Source organism: Cydia pomonella, chromosome 27 (genome assembly GCF_033807575.1).
Source record: "Cydia pomonella isolate Wapato2018A chromosome 27, ilCydPomo1, whole genome shotgun sequence".
Lineage (NCBI taxonomy): Eukaryota > Metazoa > Arthropoda > Insecta > Lepidoptera > Tortricidae > Cydia > Cydia pomonella.
Genome location: NC_084729.1, coordinates 7,481,011 through 7,503,199, shown reverse-complemented (window position 1 = coordinate 7,503,199; position 22,189 = coordinate 7,481,011). Strand labels below are relative to the sequence as shown.

General features: G+C 42.3%; 1 protein-coding gene and 1 long non-coding RNA gene across 2 annotated transcripts in view; both read left to right on the top strand.

The window, feature by feature from the left end:
• LOC133532372 (uncharacterized) overlaps positions 1-22,189 on the top strand; it is a 136,150-nt gene that overhangs the window by 62,518 nt on the left and 51,443 nt on the right. The gene's annotated exons all lie outside the window — the stretch shown is intronic.
• LOC133532371 (xaa-Pro aminopeptidase ApepP-like) overlaps positions 1-22,189 on the top strand; it is a 52,773-nt gene that overhangs the window by 7,256 nt on the left and 23,328 nt on the right. Inside the window, exons 4-6 of the mRNA XM_061870982.1 lie at positions 9,379-9,550; positions 10,507-10,619; positions 10,801-10,936. Coding sequence (XP_061726966.1) covers positions 9,379-9,550; positions 10,507-10,619; positions 10,801-10,936 — 421 coding nt within the window. The remainder of the gene's footprint in view (positions 1-9,378; positions 9,551-10,506; positions 10,620-10,800; positions 10,937-22,189) is intronic.

Sequence of the window (22,189 nt, the reverse complement as noted above, 5' to 3'; positions counted from 1 at the left end):
ACTGGCTTGCTTTTGTACCGATCAAGAGTGGGTTTGTGCGGACGTTGAAGCACTGGGCCGGCAGTCTGGAACTTATACATTTATAAGTGAAGCGCACGGATCGAAAAGGTGGTTAGACCACTGTGTGACTACAAAATCTGGCGCGCCTTCTATTACCGATATTTACGTCAAACTCGATGTCATGTGGTCCGACCATTTCCCATTAATTGTAGAATGTAATTTTAATTTTGTTAAGCCTAAAATGTTATGTAATAAAAACTTAGTAGTAAATAAAGTTATATGGGGTGAAAGAAATTCGTAACAAGTAAAATTATATAGCATCCAGTGTCATGACAGGTTAAAAGAAATAGATTTTCCAGAGCCTTTCCGGGACTGCAGTGGCCACTTGTGTAACAACCCTAGTCATCTTATCTTAATTGACAAGCTGTATAATGAAATTATAACCGCTTTGAGTGATGCTGCAACTGTTTCTTATAATTTAAAATTAGTTCGAAATAGAAAACGTGTAATAGGCTGGAATAAATATGTTAGTGCGGCTCACAGAGAGGCTAGGTGTAAGTTTAATCTGTGGAGATGGTGCGGTGAACCGAAATCGGGGCATATTTACGATGATATGCTGGAAAGTCGAAAGATTTTCAAATCGCGTTTAAAGTGGTGTCAGAAACACGAGGAGCAAATAAAAATGAATATCATTGCGGAACATCATTCTAGGCGCGATTTCCGTAGTTTTTGGAAATCTACCAATAGATTGAATGGTAAGCCCGGTCTGCCTGTGAGTGTCGATGGGGTGAGCGAAAGTGGGTCTATAGCTGAGGTATTTAGGGAACACTTTACAGTTAAGTCACCTTTAGGGCCGTCGCAGACTTGCATGGCCGACTCTGGGACCTGTGGACGGGAGACGACCGCTCAGTTTACAGCAAAGGATGTAAAAATGGCTTTAAATTCTATTTCTAGAGGGAAGTCGCCTGGCCACGATGGTCTCAGTGTTGAGCATCTGCATCATGCCGGTCCGCACGTGAGTCGAGTGCTGGCGATGTTTTACTCGTTTTGTATAGGACACACTTACTTGCCGTCTGAAATGATGAAAACTGTAGTGGTTCCTATCGTAAAAAACAAAACAGGTGATGTGAGCGATAAGTGTAACTATAGGCCCATTTCGCTTATTCATTTGCCTTACCCGTTCGGAATGGGTAACCCCTTCATACGATAAGCTAATCGTTTGGGTAACCCGTTCAACCGGTTACCCAACAATAATGATAACCCGTATTATTCAGATTAACCTAATCGTAACAAGTGGTTACCGCTTACAGGAGCTGATTCGGTTTGTGTTTTGCGTGTACTAACCGGTAACCTTTCGGTTTAGGGTAAGCCTTACCCCTCTCCCGCGCCTTTCCCCCGCCGCTGCGGCACCGCGGGAGAGATGGGCATTACGTAATTGATTCGATAGGTATATTGTAACTACCGACGTAAAAGTACTTTTCGTTAATGTTGACTTACTATATAGATGCTTATTTGTATCCGGTTTATAACAGGTTTTAGTAAGATGGCGGCCACACACTTTGTCATAAAAATCATCATTTTTAGGTTTTAGGGAGTTCCGATTCCGAAAATGATGACGATTTTGGAATTCAAGATGGCGGCCATGCAGTAAGTTATAAAAGTCGCCATGTAAATCGGTTTTTAGGTTTATGGGAGTGCAGATTTAGAAAAAGATGACCATGTTGGAGTCCAAGATGGTGACCATGTACTATGTCATAAAAATCGTCATGGATGTCGTTATATAGGTTTTAGGGAGTGCAGATTTCGAAAATCATGACTATTTTGGAATCCAAGATGGCGGCCATGCAATTTGTCATAAAAGTCGTAATGGATGGAGTCCAAGATGGTGACCATGTCATAAAAATCGTCATGGATGTCGTTTTATAGGTTTTAGGGAGTGCGGATTTCTAAAATCATGACTATTTTGGAATCCAAGATGGCGGCCATGCAATTTTTCATAAAAGTCGTCATGGATGTCGTTTTATACGTTTTAGGGAGTGCAGATTTCGAAAATGATGATCATTTTGGAGTCCAAGATGGCGGCCATGCAATTTGTCATAAAAGTCTTCATGGATGTCGTTTTATAGGTTTTAGGGAGTGCAGATTTCGAAAATGATGATCATTTTGGAGTCCAAGATGGCAGCCATGCAATTTGTCATAAAAGTCTTCATGGATGTCGTTTTATAGGTTTTAGGGAGTGCGGATTTCGAAAATGATGACCATTTTGGAGTCCAAGATGGCGGCCATGCAATTTGTCATAAAAGTCTTCATGGATGTCGTTTTATAGGTTTTAGGGAGTGCGGATTTCGAAAGTCATGACTATTTTGGAATCCAAGATGGCGGCCATGCAATTTGTCATAAAAGTCGTCATGGATGTCGTTTTATACGTTTTAGGGAGTGCAGATTTCGAAAATGATGACTATTTTGGAATCCAAGATGGCGGCCATGCAATTTGTCATAAAAGTCTTCATGGATGTCGTTTTATGGGTTTTAGGGAGTGCGGATTTCGAAAGTCATGACTATTTTGGAATCCAAGATGGCGGCCATGCAATTTGTCATAAAAGTCGTCATGGATGTCGTTTTATTCGTTTTAGGGAGTGCAGATTTCGAAAAAGATGACCATTTTGGAGTCCAAGATGGTGACCATGTACAATGTCATAAAAATCGTCATGGATGTCGTTATATAGGTTTTAGGGAGTGCAGATTTCGAAAATCATGACTATTTTGGAATCCAAGATGGCGGCCATGCTTTTTGTCATAAAAGTCGTCATGGATGGAGTCCAAGATGGTGACTATGTACTATGTCATAAAAATCGTCATGGATGTCGTTTTATAGGTTTTAGGGAGTGCGGATTTCGAAAATGATGACCATTTTGAAATCAAAGATGGCGGCCACACATATTGTCATAAAAGTCATCTTGGTAGTCGTTTTTTAGGTTTTAGGGAGTGCGGATTTCGAAAATCATGACTATTTTGGAATCCAAGATGGCGGCCATGCTTTTTGTCATAAAAGTCGTCATGGATATCGTTTTATAGGTTTTAGGGAGTGCGGATTTGGAAAATGATGACTATTTTGGAATCCAAGATGACGGCCACGTACTATTTAATAAAAGTCATCATGGATGTCGTTTTATAGGTTTTAGGGAGTGCGGATTTCGAAAATGATGACCATTTTGAAATCAAAGATGGCGGCCACATATTTTGTCATAAAAGTCATCATGGAAGTCGTTTTTTAGGTTTTAGGGAGTGCGGATTTCGAAAATCATGACTATTTTGGAATCCAAGATGGCGGCCATGCTTTTTGTCTTAACAGTCGTCATGGATATCGTTTTATAGGTTTTAGGGAGTGCGGATTTCGAAAATGATGACTATTTTGGAAGCCAAGATGACGGCCACGTACTATTTAATAAAAGTCATCATGGATGTCGTTTTATAGGTTTTAGAGAGTGCGGGTTTCGAAAAAGATGATCATTTTGGATTTCATGATGCCGACCATGAAATATGTCAGAAAATTAGTCATGGATGTCGTTGTATAGGTTTTACGGAGTGCGGATTTCGAAAATCATGACTATTTTGGAATCCAAGATGGCGACCATGCAATTTGTCATAAAAGTCGTCATGGATGACTACGTCAGCAGTGAGATGGACGCTGGACGCCAGGTCGACGCTGCGTATTTCGACTTTAGGAAAGCATTCGACCTGGTTGACAGCGACATCTTGCTGGGGAAGCTGGCACTGCTGGGCTTCACGCCAAAGCTTTTAAGTTTCTTCGCCAGTTACTTGGGCGAACGGCAGCAGTTTGTCAGGGTAGGTGGCTTCGAATCAAATGATTACTACACGCTTTCTGGGGTGAGTCAGGGCAGTACTCTGGGGCCTACATTGTTTATTTTAATGATAAACGATTTGCCTGACACAATTCGCTCAGCTGATTGTTTGCTTTTTGCGGACGACCTAAAGTTGTTGTTCGGCGTCAGAAGTATGGTGGATAGCGCTGCATTGCAGAGCGATATCAATGCAGCAGCTGAATGGAGTGTAGAAAACCGGCTGCCTTTTAATACAGCAAAATGCAAGGTCATTACCTTCTCACGTAAGCGCTCGCCACTTTTAGCCGATTATAGCCTGGGGAACGTTGGTTTGGAAAGAGTTCAGGAAATTAGGGACCTAGGTTTAGTCTTAGATACTAAACTGGATTTCCATAAATACGTAACTGGTATTTGTAAGCAGGCTAGTAAAACCCTAGGTTTCGTCATGAGGGCGTCGAAGCAGTTCCATGTCGGAGTCGCTGTGGTTCTATACAGTGCCTATGTCCGTAGTAGGTTGGAATATGGGGCTGTTATTTGGGATCCCTACGAGGCTAAATACTCCTTGATGGTGGAAAGAGTACAGCGTAAATTCGCCCGCTGGTTGTATCGCAAAGCCTACGGGTATTATCCATACCTGTACCCTTCATTGTTTGTCTCTGGGATGGTTGGGCTAGACACGCTTCGGATGAGGAGGAAGTTGTTGTTGTTAGTCCACTATCTTTCTATCGTACACCACAGAGTGGACTGCCCAGCTGTGCTAGAGAGGATCAGATTGGTGGTTCCGGTGAGAGTCCCCCAGGATATGAACTGCGTGGCGGTGGCGCCGCGCCGCCGGCCGGGCCTGTTGCAGCGCGTGTCCGCTCGCACGTGCCACGCTCGACACGCTCCTACCGCGCGCGCAATATCTTTACTGCACTTAATGCTCACTCAGTACGAGGAGGCTGACATGTTTGCCGGAAAATTTGCGCAATTATGTTGTATTGCCAAACAGTTCCTAAATAATTTGAATGAATCATGATTTGTTTTATTAGTATTTTTTTTTTCTTTATTTAGTATTATTATTATTTTTTGTGAATGTATTTAGTATTGGTATTATTTCTCTCACTGACATATTTTCTCTTCATGTATAATTAATAATTTAGCGTGTAAGTGCTTTGGTGTAATGACATACTGTAAACTTGCATTGTATTTAAGTGAATAAATATAAAAATGGATGTCGTTTTGTAGGTTTTAGGGAGTGCGGATTTCGAAAGTCATGACTATTTTGGAATCCAAGATGGCGGCCATGCAACTTGTCATAAAAGTTGTCATGGATGTCGTTTTAAAGGTTTTAGGAAATGTGGTTTTCAAAAATGATGAACCTCAACCATATGTATCGTAAAGAACTCGTCAAGACATTTAAAATGAGCCTAAACTCGATAGCATTATGGGAAGTCATCGATGAGTTCCGCTGACACCTTCCGATTCCACCATCAGACCTTCGTCACCATGTGTATCGTAAAGAACTCTTCACGACATTTAAAATGAGCCCTAACTCGATAACATTACTAGTAGTTATCGATGAGTTCCATCAACACCTTCGGATTCCACCATCAGACCCTCGCCAACATGTGTATCGTAAAGAACTCGTGAAGACCTTTAAAATGACCCCAAACTCGATAGCATTACTAGTAGTTATCGATGAGTTCCATCAACACCTTCTGATTCCACCATCAGACCCTCGCCACCATGTCTATCGTAAAGAACTCGTCAAGACATTTAAAATGAGCCCAAATTCGATAGCATTACTAGTAGGTATCGATGAGTTCCATCGATACCTTCCCATACCACCATCAGACCCTCGCCACCATGTGTATCGTAAAGAACTCGTCAAGACCTTTAAAATGAGCCCAAACTCGATAGCATTACTAGTAGTTATCGATGAGTTGCACTGACACCTTCCGATTCCACCATCAGACCCTTGCCACCATGTGTATCGTAAAGAACTCGTCAAGACCTTTAAAATGAGCCCAAACTCGATAGCATTACTAGTAGTTATCGATGAGTTCCACTGACACCTTCCGATTCCACCATCAGACCCTCGCCACCATGTGTATCGTAAAGAACTCGTCAACATATTTAAAATGAGCCCAAACTCGATAGCATTACTAGTAGTTATCGATGAGTTCCATCGATACCTTCCCATTCCACCATCAGACCCTCTCCCCCATGTGTATCGTAAAGAACTCGTCAAGACCTTTAAAATGAGCCCTAACTCGATAGCATTACTAGTAGTTATCGATGAGTTCCATCGACACCTTCCGATTCCACCATCAGACCCTCTCCACCATGTGTATCGTAAAGAACTCGTCAAGACCTTTAAAATGAGCCCTAACTCGATAAAATTATTAGAAGCCATTGATGAGTTCCACTGACACACGAGATGTGCACAGACAGCAAACGATAAAGAAAGTGACAATAATAGGAGTAATAGGTACTAAACATAAATATACCAAAATCAATGCAACGCCTTACCATATTAGGTAATTTGCCTTAAACCTTAGCATGTGTTTTGAAATCTACGTCGTGCGCTACTTGACTTAACGTACACTTTTGTTTGAATTAGCAATATTAGGTCGGCAAATTACAAAGCCTTTGACAAATACCGACTGCCGCCGCGCCGCGCCGCGCACTCGCACGTGCACGTAGGGAATGGAACCGCCGTGTTTCGCGTCGGGCGCTACGTTAATAGACCATATGCAATTTACGTAAAAGCTAAAACAGCTTGTTCGTATTTAATCAGCGCTTGAAGCGATAACCCTTTCCCGGGTTTTTAATATCGGTAAGCGCTAACCTGAATTAATTCAAATAAAAGGATTAGCTTCTTAACCGGTAAGCCAATCAAAAGCTTACCGAAATGAAGCGGTTTTTGGAACACAGCTTTACAATAACCCGGGTTTTTGAACGGGTTAGGGTAAGCGGGTCCGGTCCCTGGGCGAAGGTGCTAGACGGTCTGCTCAATTTCCAACTAGACAGGTGTTTAAAAATTCACGACAATCAGTTTGGGTTTAAACCAGGCCTGTCGACCGAAACCGCTATTTTGGCATTGAAACAGACCGTTAGGTACTACACAGACCGCCGAACAGCTGTCTATGCCTGTTTCTTAGACCTTTCAAAGGCATTCGACCTTGTGCACTATAACATCTTGTGGCAGAAGCTTGACGACATCAACTTGCCAGCTGACATTAGTGGGATTTTTAAATTCTGGTACCACAACCAGGTTAATGTCGTCAGATGGTCGGAATCTTTTTCTCAGCCATATGGACTGGAATGTGGTGTACGCCAAGGTGGGTTAACCTCACCGAGGCTATTCAACCTATATATTAACGCACTGATAGAGGAGCTCAGTAACACTCGTATTGGCTGCCATATCGATGGAGTTTGCGTAAATAATCTGAGCTACGCCGACGATATGGTGTTGCTGAGTGCCTCGGCGTGCGGACTGGCTAAGCTCATCTCTATATGTGAGAAATACGCTTCTAGCCATGGTTTGCTGTATAATGTAAACAAAAGCGAATGCGTTGTCTTTAAGGCCAGAGGTAAAGCTACACCCAAGTTTCCAAGTGTCAAACTAAATAGCCATCCGCTACGAATAGTGGATCAATTTAAATATTTGGGACACATGGTTACCTCTGACCTTAAGGACGACGTAGATATTGAACGCGAACGCAGAGCGTTGTCCGTCAGAGCTAATATGATAGCTCGCAGGTTTGCTCACTGTTCCAAAGATGTAAAGGTCACCCTTTTTAGGGCTTACTGTACAACCTTCTACACAAGCAACCTGTGGGCTGATTATACTCGTAAACGGTACAGCGCTCTGCGTGTTCAATATAATAACGCTTTCAGAGTGCTGATGGGTCTGCCCAAATTCTGTAGTGCATCGGGGATGTTCGCGGAGGCGCGGGTAGACTGCTTCTACACCACCATGCGCAAGCGAGCGACATCCCTTGTGCGCAGAGTGAGGGCCAGCTCCAACAGCATTCTGAGTATGTTAGCAAAAAGATTGGATTGCATGTATTTGAATAACTGCTGCTTGATACACGCACGCAGTAATAAATAATTGTACAGTGTAGTTATTAAGTATAGTTATGTATAGATAGTTATAGTTCTAACACTTGGATAAGATTTACTAACACAATGATCCCCGATGGTTGATATTCAAAATCTTCACAACAGACAGGTAAGCTCACTTAGGAAATTTTTCCACAATAGGTCTACCCATTCCGTAATACATCAAGCTATTGTAAACGCCGATCAAAGATATACCCCATTGAACTTAAAGGACCGTAGGACACAGAAAAGTGAGGTAATAGTAGATCACCAGCAAAAACAACAAACATGGATCCAGAAGTCACTCCACGGTAGACACCGACTCGACCTGATCAACCCTAGTGTCGACAAACTGGCGTCCAACATGTGGCTAAAGAGAGGTGAGTTGTTTCCGGAAACCGAAGGATTTATCATAGCCATTCAAGATCAAATAATAGATACAAAGAATTACAGAAAATATATAATCCGCGACCGTAATATACAAACAGACCTGTGTCGACGCTGCCATGCTGCGTCCGAGACAATACAACACATTACAGGAGCATGCCGATCCATAGCTCAGACCGATTACAAACACCGCCATGACCAAGTTGCAGCTGTCATTCATCAATATCTTGCATTTAAATACCACCTTATTAATAACAGGTCCCCTTACTATAAATACACCCCACAAACTGTGTTAGAGTCTACCAACTACAAACTTTATTGGGACAGAACTATCATCACCGACAAAACAATACATTACAATAGACCTGACATTACCCTCCACGATAAAGCTGCAAAAACTGTGTATCTCATTGATGTAGCCATACCCAACACACATAACCTCACCCCAACTCACACTGAAAAGATCAGCAAGTACACAGATTTATCTATAGAGATAAAATCCCAATGGCGGGTGAATACCGTAAAGACTATCCCAATAATAATTTCATCGACAGGTGTTATCCCTCGTACTCTACATGCCAGCCTCAAAACCCTCGACATACATCCACTCACCTACATCCTTCTTCAGAAAGCTGTCATAATGAACACATGTAGGATAGTACGCAAATTTTTAGTTTTAGAAAATTAGGGGAAAATATATCCTTCTATATTCGTTTGGCCAAAAGCCCGCGAATATGGAAGTAAAATCACCTCCAATTGGAGAGAAAAACAAATATTGGAAAATAATAATAATAATAATAAATAAACACAAAATGCACGTTATCGGCTACGAGCGCAGCGTGTAGCATGCGCTGCCGCTGAATGTGTTAATTCTGATAATTTTACAAAATATTGATAAAAAAATATATTTTCCTAATTTTCCTATACCGTTAGACGCAATTCAACGTGCCAGGTATCATTACCAATAAAATTATTAATTAATCTAAATGACAGACTTTGGTGCCAAAAACGTATGATTTTAGCGCAGTTTAAAAAAAAAAATTTATCGATTTTTTCCCAGTCCGAGTACATCGCGCCAGCAGACGCCCGTCGCGAATGGCTGTCGGGCTTCACCGGCTCCGCGGGCACCGCGGTGGTGACCACCGACCGCGCGCTGGTGTGGACCGACGGCCGCTACTACACGCAGTTCCAAAAGGAAGCCGACTTGGCGCTTTGGACGCTCATGAAGCAGTGTGAGTTTAAACCTTATGTACAGTAGTTACGTCTCATATTTAAACGGCAGTGCCGCGCCGTTCTGTTTACCCAATCGCTCGTTAGATGGTGCTGTTACGTTCGACGCGATTCGTACATCGCGCAAGCGTTTGTTTCCCGTGGTTTCTATATACAGTATATAGGGAGCGTGCTTAAACTGTAGGAGGCAGCACAGGAGCTAGCCGTCAGATTTTCGGCGCGAGGCGTAAATGTGATGTTTTTTGTTGCGATGTAGCTCACAAGATGGCAGAACCTACTATGCACAAGAAAACGCGTGACGTGTACATGTGCATGTTTAGGATTCCCATTCAGGCCACAAGATGGCAGACCCTCCAACGCGCACGGTCCCTATACTTAAGATTTTGGAGTTTATTTCACATTCGAGATGATCTCGAGGGTAAAGAGTAGTAGGGCAGAATTTTAGTTCAGCTGACTGTGTTAACCACAGTGAATGGGAATGTAATGTTGACCATGTTAATTGACATTTGAACATTTTTTGTGCCGTTGACTAGATTGTCTAGTTACATATTATATATAATACACACGCGGGCACCGTGGTGGAGGCGCGCTGGTATGGATCGACGGCCGCTACCACACGTAGTTCCAGAAGGAGACAGATCTGGTCCTCTGGTCCCCTACGAAGTATAGCCTTATGTGCAGTAGTTACGTCTTATACTTAAATGACAACGCCGCGCCGAGCCGCGCATTTTAAATACCCAATCACTAGATAGATGGCGCTGTTCCGTTCCGCGATTCCTACATCGCGTAAACTTTAGGTAAAGAGATAAAGGACCGGATGTGTCCAGTCGACTTTGATTTCGATGTTAAAAATGAATAAATATTAATTCCCCTGAGGAGACGCCCCGGCACCCATGCGATAGTTAACGGAAGATACAAATATTTGATAAATAAATATTTCGTATTTTTTTTTTTTCAGCTCTTCCTGACACTTTATCAATGGAGAAGTGGCTGGTGAAGAACCTAGTGGAAGGATCAGTTGTGGGCGCTGACCCTCACACCATGACCCGAGATGAATGGACCCCGCTGCAAGTAAGCGATCTTAGTGACTAGGGACCATAGAGTATATTGACATTGGAGTCACATTAAGCGCGTAATATTTAGATTGCCGTCCGACATCTTCAGATATACAAGTGACTTCAATATGCGAGTACAACCGGTTTATTTTTATTTGAGTGTGACTCACTACAGTTTAAATTATTGTTTTTTTCAGACGGCGTTATCGAAAGCGAACATGCAGCTGGTAGCCATCCCGCGTAACCTGGTGGACGAGGCGCGCGTACAGTTGAACGAGCCGCCGCCGCCGCGCCCGCGCCACGCCCTCCTGCCGCTGTCCGTCAAGTACACAGGTAAACTCGAAGGCAGACGCTGTTGTCTGCGAGATCTAAGTTCACACATTTTGGACCCGGGTACGTCCTTAAAGGACCCGGGTACGTCCTTAAAGGACCCGGGTACGTCCTTAAAGGACCCGGGTACGTCCTTAAATGGACCCGGGTACGTCCTTAAATGGACCCGGGTACGTCCTTAAAGGACCCGGGTACGTCCTTAAATGGACCCGGGTACGTCCTTAAATGGACCCGGGTACGTCCTTAAATGGACCCGGGTACATCCTTAAAGGACCCCGGGTACGTCCTTAAATGGACCCGGGTACGTCCTTAAACTACGTCCAAAAGAGAGATGTGGGCATTGTGAATGTCATCTCGCTTTGTGTGGTAGGGCACAGCACAGCGGATGTCATTCCAGATCTAGAGCAGAGCCCAACCGGGGAAGGACCTCCACCTTACAGAAAACCGCAGCCAAATAACACTAGACACTACTCATAGTGATGTGTTCCTGCCGGTGAGTAAGGTTGCCAGAGCTCAACGAGGGTGCGGAGTGTTAGGATCGGCAACGCGCATGTAACTCCTGCAGAAAATGTGCAGTTTTCAGGTAATAGTCGTGAATTGAAAATGGTTAAAATTATTTCCATAAAAAATGCGCAATTATCTGGTAGACAAATGCATATGGATTGTTGTCAGATGATAATGAACTTAGTGTATACTTAGTTATAACTCTTCAAAATTTCGTCCAAATATTAATATTAAGTATCTTATTTCTTATCATAATTAAAATTTGTCAGCTTCTAACTGTTTATCAATCGTAAAATAATAAATATTGCATAATTTTTAGTGATTGTGCCTCTCAATCAGTTTCGAAATAATTGCTCTGCTAATTATGACTAAAAGAACTTAGAATCATTATTTTATTAATTAATTAAATAAACAATGGTTAAGATTATCTCTACTATTAGAAAAGGTTATCAACTAATGAATATGTGACCTAATGATAAATACGACAACATCCAATGACTGTTGATGACTCAAAATATACAAAATATATTTATTTCAAAAATATATATCACTAGTTAACATTTTTCATTTCCTGGTAAGTTTTTGAGACGCTTGGGGCGTCCCGAATTATAAATGGCTGCGAAGAGCCGACCATATTTGTCTTGAATCTTCCCGGTTTCCGCGGAAGAGAAGTTCCCGGTCGATTCATGTTATACCTGCAATTGTAAAAAAAATGATCAAATTTCGATTTACTTTAATCTTTAGATTGAATTCCACGGACAGAAGTTGACACATTCATACTCATGATGACGAAATTAAAAAAAAGCGGCCAAGTGCGAGTCGGACTCGCCCATGAAGGGTTCCGTACCATTTATGACGTATTAAAAAAACAACTTACTAGATCTCGTTCAAACCAATTTTCGGTGGAAGCTTGCATTGTAATGTATATCTTTTTTTTTAGATTTTTCATTTTGTTATTTTAGAAGTTACAGGGGGGGGGGGGGGACACATTTTTTCACTTTGGAAGTGTCTCTCGCGCAAACTATTCAGTAGAAAAAAATGATATTAGAAACCTCAATATCATTTTTGAAGACCTATCCATAGATACCCCACACGTATGGGTTTGATGAAAAAAGATTTTTTTAGTTTCAGTTCTAAGTATGGGGAACCCCCAAAATTTATTGTTATTTTTTTTTCTATTTTTGTGTAAAAATCTTAATGCGGTTCATAGAATACATCTACTTACCAAGTTTGAACAGTATATCTCTTATAGTTTCGGAAAAAAGTGGCTGTGACATAATCGGACAGACAGACGGACATGACGAATCTATAAGGGTTCCGTTTTTTGCCATTCGGCTACGGAACCCTAAAAAACACGAAAATTGTTTTATGGCCAAATTTCTATGAGGTTCTTTATGAGCAAAAAGTCCACGATAATATTTAGATAATGAATCATTTTATCCAAGCAAACATAATATCCAAAATTTGGGCAAAATGAACTAGCCAAAAATTCTGAAGAAAATGTTTGCTGGTATTTTTTCCAGCACATCTGATTTTAAAATAGTCCAATTTTGTTTTACATAATACACACTCTACTTACTGCTTTGACTGTGGAGCAGGTTTTTTTTCTAGTATAGATGGTGTCCTTCCTAAAATCACATCGACTTTAGAGGCCGTAGGGTCCAGAGGTACAGGTGGTGGCACGTCCATTTCTTATTCGAAAATTTCTATATACATCAAAGAAAAATAAGCACAAATTCACATTTACTTTCTTTACCACTCAACTTCCGCAGATTGTAATAAATACTATATTAAAAGTTGAGAAATTATATAAAATTTCCTATTAGGTATCCTAAGTTCATTTTACTTACGTGTAAACTAGGTGCCAGATACTCAGCGAATGACTGCTTGAGTATAGTCTTGAAAAAAATCTTTGTTTTAAGAGTCCTTATTCCTACAGACGAGCGTATTTTGTAAAATGCTTCCTTTTTCATTCAAGATTACGACGTAACTATTAGTATTTATTCAAAAACTGATAACGTACTTAAATAATCGTTTCCTAAACTAGGGGCTCCAACAGTTCAAATTTTCATTTTCTCTTTTAAACCTCTTTTTTAATGAGGTTTTTTGGGAGTCTTTTCCAAATTTTGCAGTGTGATGTGGCGTTTCGGTTCTCAATTTTGCTATAAACAAGAATCATTTGGTACATGAATGACTACAATTTGATTCAACATATCTCGTACGAGGGGCTGGAATGATTAACAATCGAAGATTCATTTGAAAAAACTGATAAAATACCTTCCGAGTTTTCTTCATTTTTTTGGCGAAAACAGGGTTTTATTATATTTTATTTCCGCAAATGGTACGCATATTTTGCTTTAAAAATAATATTATAGCAAACTGTAACTTTATGTTAACCTATAAAAAAAAAATCGTAACTATGGGACCTACATTGCCGTAAATTTATATTTTTTTAAAACACGTATAAATCACGCAGCAGCGACGCCCCGCTCTCAGTCCGCGCGGAGCGCGCTTAGAGGACGGACCTGTGCTCGATTGTCAGGCATTCGTTGCGATCGTAATCAGCTACGGAGTTCCGAGAAGTGCTATATACTGCGATTAGAAAATCTTAATAAAAGTTCATTTTTTACAGTATGCCTAACACTCGCTTATTGATGGATTTTCAGTGTTACTTTTTTTTTAATACTAAGTCGGTGGCAAACAAGCATACGGCCCGCATATGTACGCCTGCAACTCCAGAGGAGTTACATGCGCGTTGCCGACCCTAACCCCCTCCCGCCCCTCGTTGAGCTCTGGCAACCTTACTCACCGGCAGGAACACAACACTATGAGTAAGGTCTAGTGTTATTTGGCTGCGATTTTCTGAAAAACGCATTTTCACTTGAAATTACGTTAGGGTTTGCATTATTATTTTTGACCGGGATGAAGTCCAAGTTCTCATGATGGAGTCAGGAGTTGGTCACCAGAACTCCTAATCTACTAATTATAATCCCATCGTGTTTGGGCTCAAAAGATTTGCCCTGACGAACACCATCAATCTAGATGAGGTCCAGGGTCTCATGATGGAGTCAGGAGTTGGTCACTAGAACTCCTAATCTACTCATTATAATTCCATCGTGTTTGGGCTCAACAGAGTTGCCCTGATGAGCACCTTCAATCTAGATGAGGTCCAGGGTCTCATGATGGAGTCAGGGGCTGGTCACCAGAACTCCTAATCTACTCATCATAACTCCATCGTGTTCGGGTTCAATAGAGTTGCCCTGACGAGCACCATCAATCTAGATGAGGTCCAGGGTCTCATGATGGAGTCAGGAGCTGGTCACCAGAACTCCTAATCTACTCATCATAACTCCATCGTGTTTGGGCTCAATAGATTTGCCCTGATGAACACCATCGATCTAGATGAGGCCCAGGGTCTCATGATGGAGTCAGGAGTTGGTCACCAGAACTCCTAAACTACTCATCATAACCTCATCGTGTTTGGGCTCAATAGAGTTGCCCTGACGAGCACCTTCAATCTAGATGAGGTCCAGGGTCTCATGATGGAGTCAGGAGTTGGTCACTAGAACTCTTAATCTACTCATTATAATTCCAACGTGTTTGGGCTCAAAAGATTTGCCCTGACGAGCACCATCGATCTAGATGAGGTCCAGGGTCTCATGATGGAGTCAGGAGTTGGTCACCAGAACTCCTAATCTACTCATCATAACTCCATCGTGTATGGGCTCAATAGAGTTTCCCTGACGAGCACCATCAATCTAGATGAAGTCCAGGGTGTCATGATGGAGTCAGGAGTAGGTCACTAGAACTCCTAATCTACTCATTATAATTCCATCGTGTTCGGGTTCAATAGAGTTGCCCTGACGAGCACCATCAATCTAGATGAGGTCCAGGGTCTCATGATGGAGTCAGGAGCTGGTCACCAGAACTCCTAATCTACTCATCATAACTCCATCGTGTTTGGGCTCAATAGATTTGCCCTGATGAACACCATCGATCTAGATGAGGCCCAGGGTCTCATGATGGAGTCAGGAGTTGGTCACCAGAACTCCTAAACTACTCATCATAACCTCATCGTGTTCGGGCTCAATAGATTTGCCCTGACGAGCATCATCAATCTAGATAAAGTCCAGGGTCTCATGATGGAGTCAGGAGTTGGTCACTAGAACTCCTAATCTACTCATTATAATTCCAACGTGTTTGGGCTCAAAAGATTTGCCCTGATGAGCACCATCGATCTAGATGAGGTCCAGGGTCTCATGATGGAGTCAGGAGTTGGTCACGAGAACTCCTACTCTACTCATCATAACTCCATCGTGTTTGGGGTCAATAGAGTTGCCCTGACGAGCACCTTCAATCTAGATGAGGTCCAGGGTCTCATGATGGAGTCAGGAGTTGGTCACTAGAACTCTTAATCTACTCATTATAATTCCAACGTGTTTGGGCTCAAAAGATTTGCCCTGACGAGCACCATCGATCTAGATGAGGTCCAGGGTCTCATGATGGAGTCAGGAGTTGGTCACCAGAACTCCTAATCTACTCATCATAACTCCATCGTGTATGGGCTCAATAGAGTTTCCCTGACGAGCACCATTAATCTAGATCAGGTCCAGGGTCTCATGATGGACTCAGGAGTTGATCACCAGAACTCCTAGTCTATTCATCATAACTCCATCGTGTTTGGGCTCAAAAGATTTGCCCTGACGAGTACCATCGATCTAGATGAGGTCCAGGGTCTCATGATGGAGTCAGGAGTTGGTCACCAGAACTCCTACTCTACTCATCATAACTCCATCGTGTTTGGGCTCAATAGAGTTGCCCTGACGAGCACCTTCAATCTAGATGAGGTCCAGGGTCTCATGATGGAGTCAGGAGTTGGTCACTAGAACTCCTAATCTACTCATTATAATTCCAACGTGTTTGGGCTCAAAAGATTTGCCCTGACGAGCACCATCGATCTAGATGAGGTCCAGGGTCTCATGATGGAGTCAGGAGTTGGTCACCAGAACTCCTAATCTACTCATCATAACTCCATCGTGTATGGGCTCAATAGAGTTGCCCTGACGAGCACCATCAATCTAGATCAGGTCCAGGGTCTCATGATGGACTCAGGAGTTGATCACCAGAACTCCTAGTCTATTCATCATAACTCCATCGTGTTTGGGCTCAAAAGATTTGCCCTGACGAGTACCATCGATCTAGATTAAGTCGAGGGTCTCATGATGGACTCAGTAGTTGGTCACCAGAACTCCTAATCTATTCATCATAATGGTAATTTGATGGTGCTTGTCGGAGTAAATCTATTGAGCCCAAACACGATGGAGTTATGATAAATAGATTACGAGTTCTGGTGACCAACTCCTGACTCCATCATGAGACCCTGGACTTCATCTAGATCGATGGTACTCGTCAGGGCAAATCTTTTGAGCCCAAACACGATGGAATTATAATGAGTAGATTAGGAGTTCTAGTGACCAACTCCTGACTCCATCATGAGACCCTGAACATCATCTAGATTGATGGTGCTCGTGAGGGCAAATCTATTGAGCCCAAACACGATGGAGTTATGATGAGTAGATTAGGAATTATGGTGACCAACTCCTGACTCCATCATGAGACCCTGGACTTCATCTAGATCAATGGTACTCGTCAGGGCAAATCTTTTGAGCCCAAACACGATGGAATTATCATGAGTAGATTAGGAGTTCTGGTGACCAACTCCTGACTCCATCATGAGACCCTGGACTTCATTTAGATCGATGGTACTCGTCAGGGCAAATCTATTGAGCTCGAATACGATGGAATTATAATGAGTAGATTAGGAGTTCTAGTGACCTACTCCTGACTCCATCATGACACCCTGGACTTCATCTAGATTGATGGTGCTCATCAGGGTAAATCTATTGAGCCCAAACTCGATGGAGTTATAATGATATAATCGACTAATATGCACAAACGATTGGCATCTTGGCTGGACAGCATGGGTGCGTAGCCAACATGCCAAACGTTTACGATACGACAAGGAAACACTATCTGTCTCTCTATCGCACTAATATGCGCAATCGATTGGCTTCTTGGCTAGGTATCATGGGTGCGTAGCCAACATGCCAATCGTTTACGATACGACAACGAAACACTACTCTCTCTCTATCGCACTAATATACGCAAACGATTGGTATTTTGGCTAGGCACTAAGCAAGTGTGTGGCCAACATGCCAATCGTTTACGATACGACAACGAAACACTATCTGTCTCTCTATCGCACTAATATACTTTATTTATACCTGCAGTCATTTAGTAACTTCTTCATTTTCCATTGGTGTGAAAGAGACAGAATAAAGAGCAAGGGTTATAGTACACTCTGTAGTCTGTACACTTAGTAGTAGTGTACATAAAAAAAAAAACTACTGTGCATATACAATAAAATAAAGAGTGCCCATATGATATCATATGACGCTAAAATTAATGTTGCTTGAAATTATATTGAAAACTATCAAGATTATTCTAGTCTGCATTGAAACGCGCGTCGCGTTGCCGGCGCTCGCGTACCGAGCGCCAACGCCATCTATCGAGCGTTATTTCGTGAAATCGGAGAACGCTCCAAGGATTAAGGGCTCTTAAGAGTCCTTATTCCTACAGACGAGCGTATTTTGTAAAATGCTTCCTTTTTCATTCAAGATTACGACGTAACTATTAGTATTTATTCAAAAACTGGTAACGTACTTAAATAATCGTTTCCTAAACTAGCGGCTCCAACAGTTCAAATTTTCATTTTCTCTTTTAAACCTCTTTTTTAATGAGTTTTTTTGGGAGTCTTTTCCAAATTTTGCAGTGAGATGTGGCGTTTCGGTTCTCAATTTTGCTGTAAACAAGAATCATTTGGTACATGAATGACTACAATTTGATTCAACATATCTCGTACGAGGGGCTGGAATGATGAACAATCGAAGATTCATTTGAAAAAACTGATAAATAACCTTCCGAGTTTTCTTCATTTTTTTGGCGAAAACAGGGTTTTATTATATATTTTTTCCGCAAATTGTACGCATATTTTGCTTTAAAAATAATATTATAGCAAACTGTAACTTTATGTTAACCTATAAAAAAAAAATCATAACTATGGGACCTACATTGCTGTAAATTTATATTTTTTTAAAACACGTATAAATCACGCAGCAGCGACGCCCCGCTCTCAGTCCGCGCGGAGCGCGCTTAGAGGACGGACCTGTGCTCGATTGTAAGGCATTCGTTACGTTCGTAATCAGCTACGGAGTTCCGAGAAGTGCTATATACTGCGATTAGAAAATCTTAATAATAGTTCATTTTTTACACTATGCTTAACAACAGACTCGCTTATCGATGGATTTTCAGTGGTCCTTTTTTATACTACGTCGGTGGCAAACAAGCTTACGGCCCGCCTGATGGTAAGCAGTATCCGTAGCCTATGTATGCCTGCAACTCCAGAGGAGTTACATGCGCGTTGCCGACCCTAACCCCCTCCCTCCCCTCGTTGAGCTCTGGCAACCTTACTCACCGGCAGGAACACAACACTATGAGTAGGGTTTAGTGTTATTTGGCGGCGATATTCTGAAAAACGCATTTTTACTTGAAATTACGTTAGGGTTTGCATTATTATTTTTGACCCGGATGAAGTCCAAGTTCTCATCATGGAGTCAGGAGTTGGTCACTAGAACTCCTAATCTACTCATTATAATGCCATCGTGTTTGGGCTCAAAAGATTTGCCCTGACGAACACCATCGATCTAGATGAGGTCCAGGGTCTCATGATGGAGTCAGGAGTTGGTCACCAGGACTCTTAATCTACTTATCATAACTCCATCGTGTTTGGGCTCAATAGATTTGCCCTGACGAGCACCATCAAAAGTCCAGGGTCTCATGATGGAGTAAGGAGTTGGTCACTAGAACTCCTAATCTACTCATTATAATTCCATCGTGTTTGGGCTCAAAAGATTTGCCCTGACGAGCACCATAGATCTAGATGAGGTCCAGTGTCTCATGATGGAGTCAGGAGTTGGTCACCAGAACTCCTAAACTACTCATCATAACCTCATCGTGTTTGGGCTCTATAGATTTGCCCTGACGAGCACCATCAATCTAGATAAAGTCCAGGGTCTCATGATGGAGTCAGGAGTTGGTCACTAGAACTCCTAATCTACTCAGTATAATTCCATCGTGTTTGGGCTCAAAAGATTTGCCCTGACGAGCACCATAGATCTAGATGAGGTCCAGGGTCTCATGATGGAGTCAGGAGTTGGTCACCAGAACTCCTAAACTACTCATCATAACCTCATCGTGTTTGGGCTCAATAGATTTGCCCTGACGAGCACCATCAATCTAGATAAAGTCCAGGGTCTCATGATGGAGTCAGGAGTTGGTCACTAGAACTCCTAATCTACTCATTATAATTCCATCGTGTTTGGGCTCAAAAGATTTGCCCTGACGAACACCATAGATCTAGATGAGGTCCAGGGTCTCATGATGGAGTCAGGAGTTGGTCACCAGAACTCCTAAACTACTCATCATAATCTCATCGTGTTTGGGCTCAATAGATTTGCCCTGACGAGCACCATCAATCTAGATAAAGTCCAGGGTCTCATGATGGAGTCAGGAGTTGGTCACTAGAACTCCTAATCTACTCATTATAATTCCATCGTGTTTGGGCTCAAAAGATTTGCCCTGACGAACACCATCGATCTAGATGAGGTCCGGGGTCTCATGCTGGAGTCAGGAGTTGGTCACCAGAACTCCTAATCTACTCATCATAATTCCATCGTGTTTGGGCTCAAAAGATTTGCCCTGACGAGCACCATAGATCTAGATGAGGTCGAGGGTCTCATGATGGAGTCAGGAGTTGGTCATCAGAACTCCTAAACTACTCATCATAACCTCATCGTGTTTGGGCTCAATAGATTTGCCCTGACGAGCACCATCAATCTAGATAAAGTCCAGGGTCTCATGATGGAGTCAGGAGTTGGTCACTAGAACTCCTAATCTACTCATTATAATTCCATCGTGTTTGGGCTCAAAAGATTTGCCCTGACGAGCACCATCGATCTAGATGAGGTCCGGGGTCTCATGCTGGAGTCAGGAGTTGGTCACCAGAACTCCTAATCTACTCATCATAACTCCATCGTGTTTGTCCTGGACCTCATCTAGATTGATGGTGCTCGTCAGGGCAACTCTATTGAGCCCAAACACGATGGAGTTATGATGAGTAGATTAGGAATTATGGTGACCAACTCCTGACTCCATCATAAGACCCTGAACCTCATTTAGATCGATGGTACTCGTCAGGGCAAATCTATTGAGCCCAAACACGATGGAATTATAATGAGTACATTAGGAGTTCTGGTGACCAACTCCTGACTCCATCATGAGACCCTGGACTTCATTTAGATCGATGGTACTCGTCAGGGTAAATCTATTGATCCCAAACACGATGGAATTATAATTAGTAGATTAGGAGTTCTAGTGATCAACTCCTGACTCCATCATGAGACCCTGAACTTCATCTAGATTGATGGTGCTCATCAGGGCAAATCTATTGAGCCCAAACACGATGGAGTTATGATGAGTAGATTAGGAGTTCTGGGGAGTTCTGGTGACCAACTCCTGACTCCGTCATGAGACCCTGGACCTCATCTAGATCGATGGTGTTCGTCAGGGCAAATCTTTTGAGCCCAAACACGATGGAATTATAATGAATAGATTAGGAGTTCAGAGGGCCTACCGCGAACCACGTTCGACAAGTTACCTCCCTATCACACTTACGTACGGATTTACAAGTGCGACAGAGAGGCAACACGTCGAACGTGGTTCGCGGTAGGCCTCCTGGTGACCAACTCCTGACTCCATCATGAGAACCTGGATGGACTTCATTCGGGTCAAAAATAATAATACAAACCCTAACGTGATTTCAAATAAAACTGAAACTCTATAGCACTAATGTGCGCAAACGATTGGCATCTTGACTAGGCAGCATGGGTGCGTAGCCACCAGTGGCGGTGCGTCACAAATATTCGTAGGAAACCCGGAGCTAATTTTGCTTTCCTTTTCTCCATAAACCGATCGTGAAAGTACTTAACGGGCTGAAATTAGACAAGCCGGTGGGAATCGAGTTCTTTGAACGATCCGCCACTGGTAGCCACCATGCCAAACGTTTACGATACGACAAGGAAACACTATCTGTCTCTCTATCGCACTAATATGTGCAATCGATTGGCTTCTTGGCTAGGTATCATGGGTGCGTAGCCAACATGCCAATTGTTTATGATACGACAACGAAACACTACTGTCTCTCTATAGCACTAACATGCGCAAACGATGGTCATGTTGGCTAGGCGCCATGGTTGCATAGCCAACATGACAATCTTTTACGTCACGACAACGAAACACTATCTGTCTCTCTATCGCACTAATATACTTTATTTATACCTGTAGTCATTTACTAACTTTTTCATTTTCCATTGGTGTGAAAGAGACAGAATAAAGAGCAAGGGTTATAGTACACTCTGTAGTCTGTACACTTAGTAGTAGTGTACATAAAAAAAACTACTGTGCATATAAAATAAAATAAAGTGTGCCCATATGATATCATATAACACTAAAATTAATGTTGCTTGACATTATATTGAAAACTATCAAGATTATTCTAGTCTGCATTGAAACGCGCGTCGCGTTGCCGGCGCTCGCGTACCGAGCGCCAACGCCATCTATCGAGCGTTATTTCGT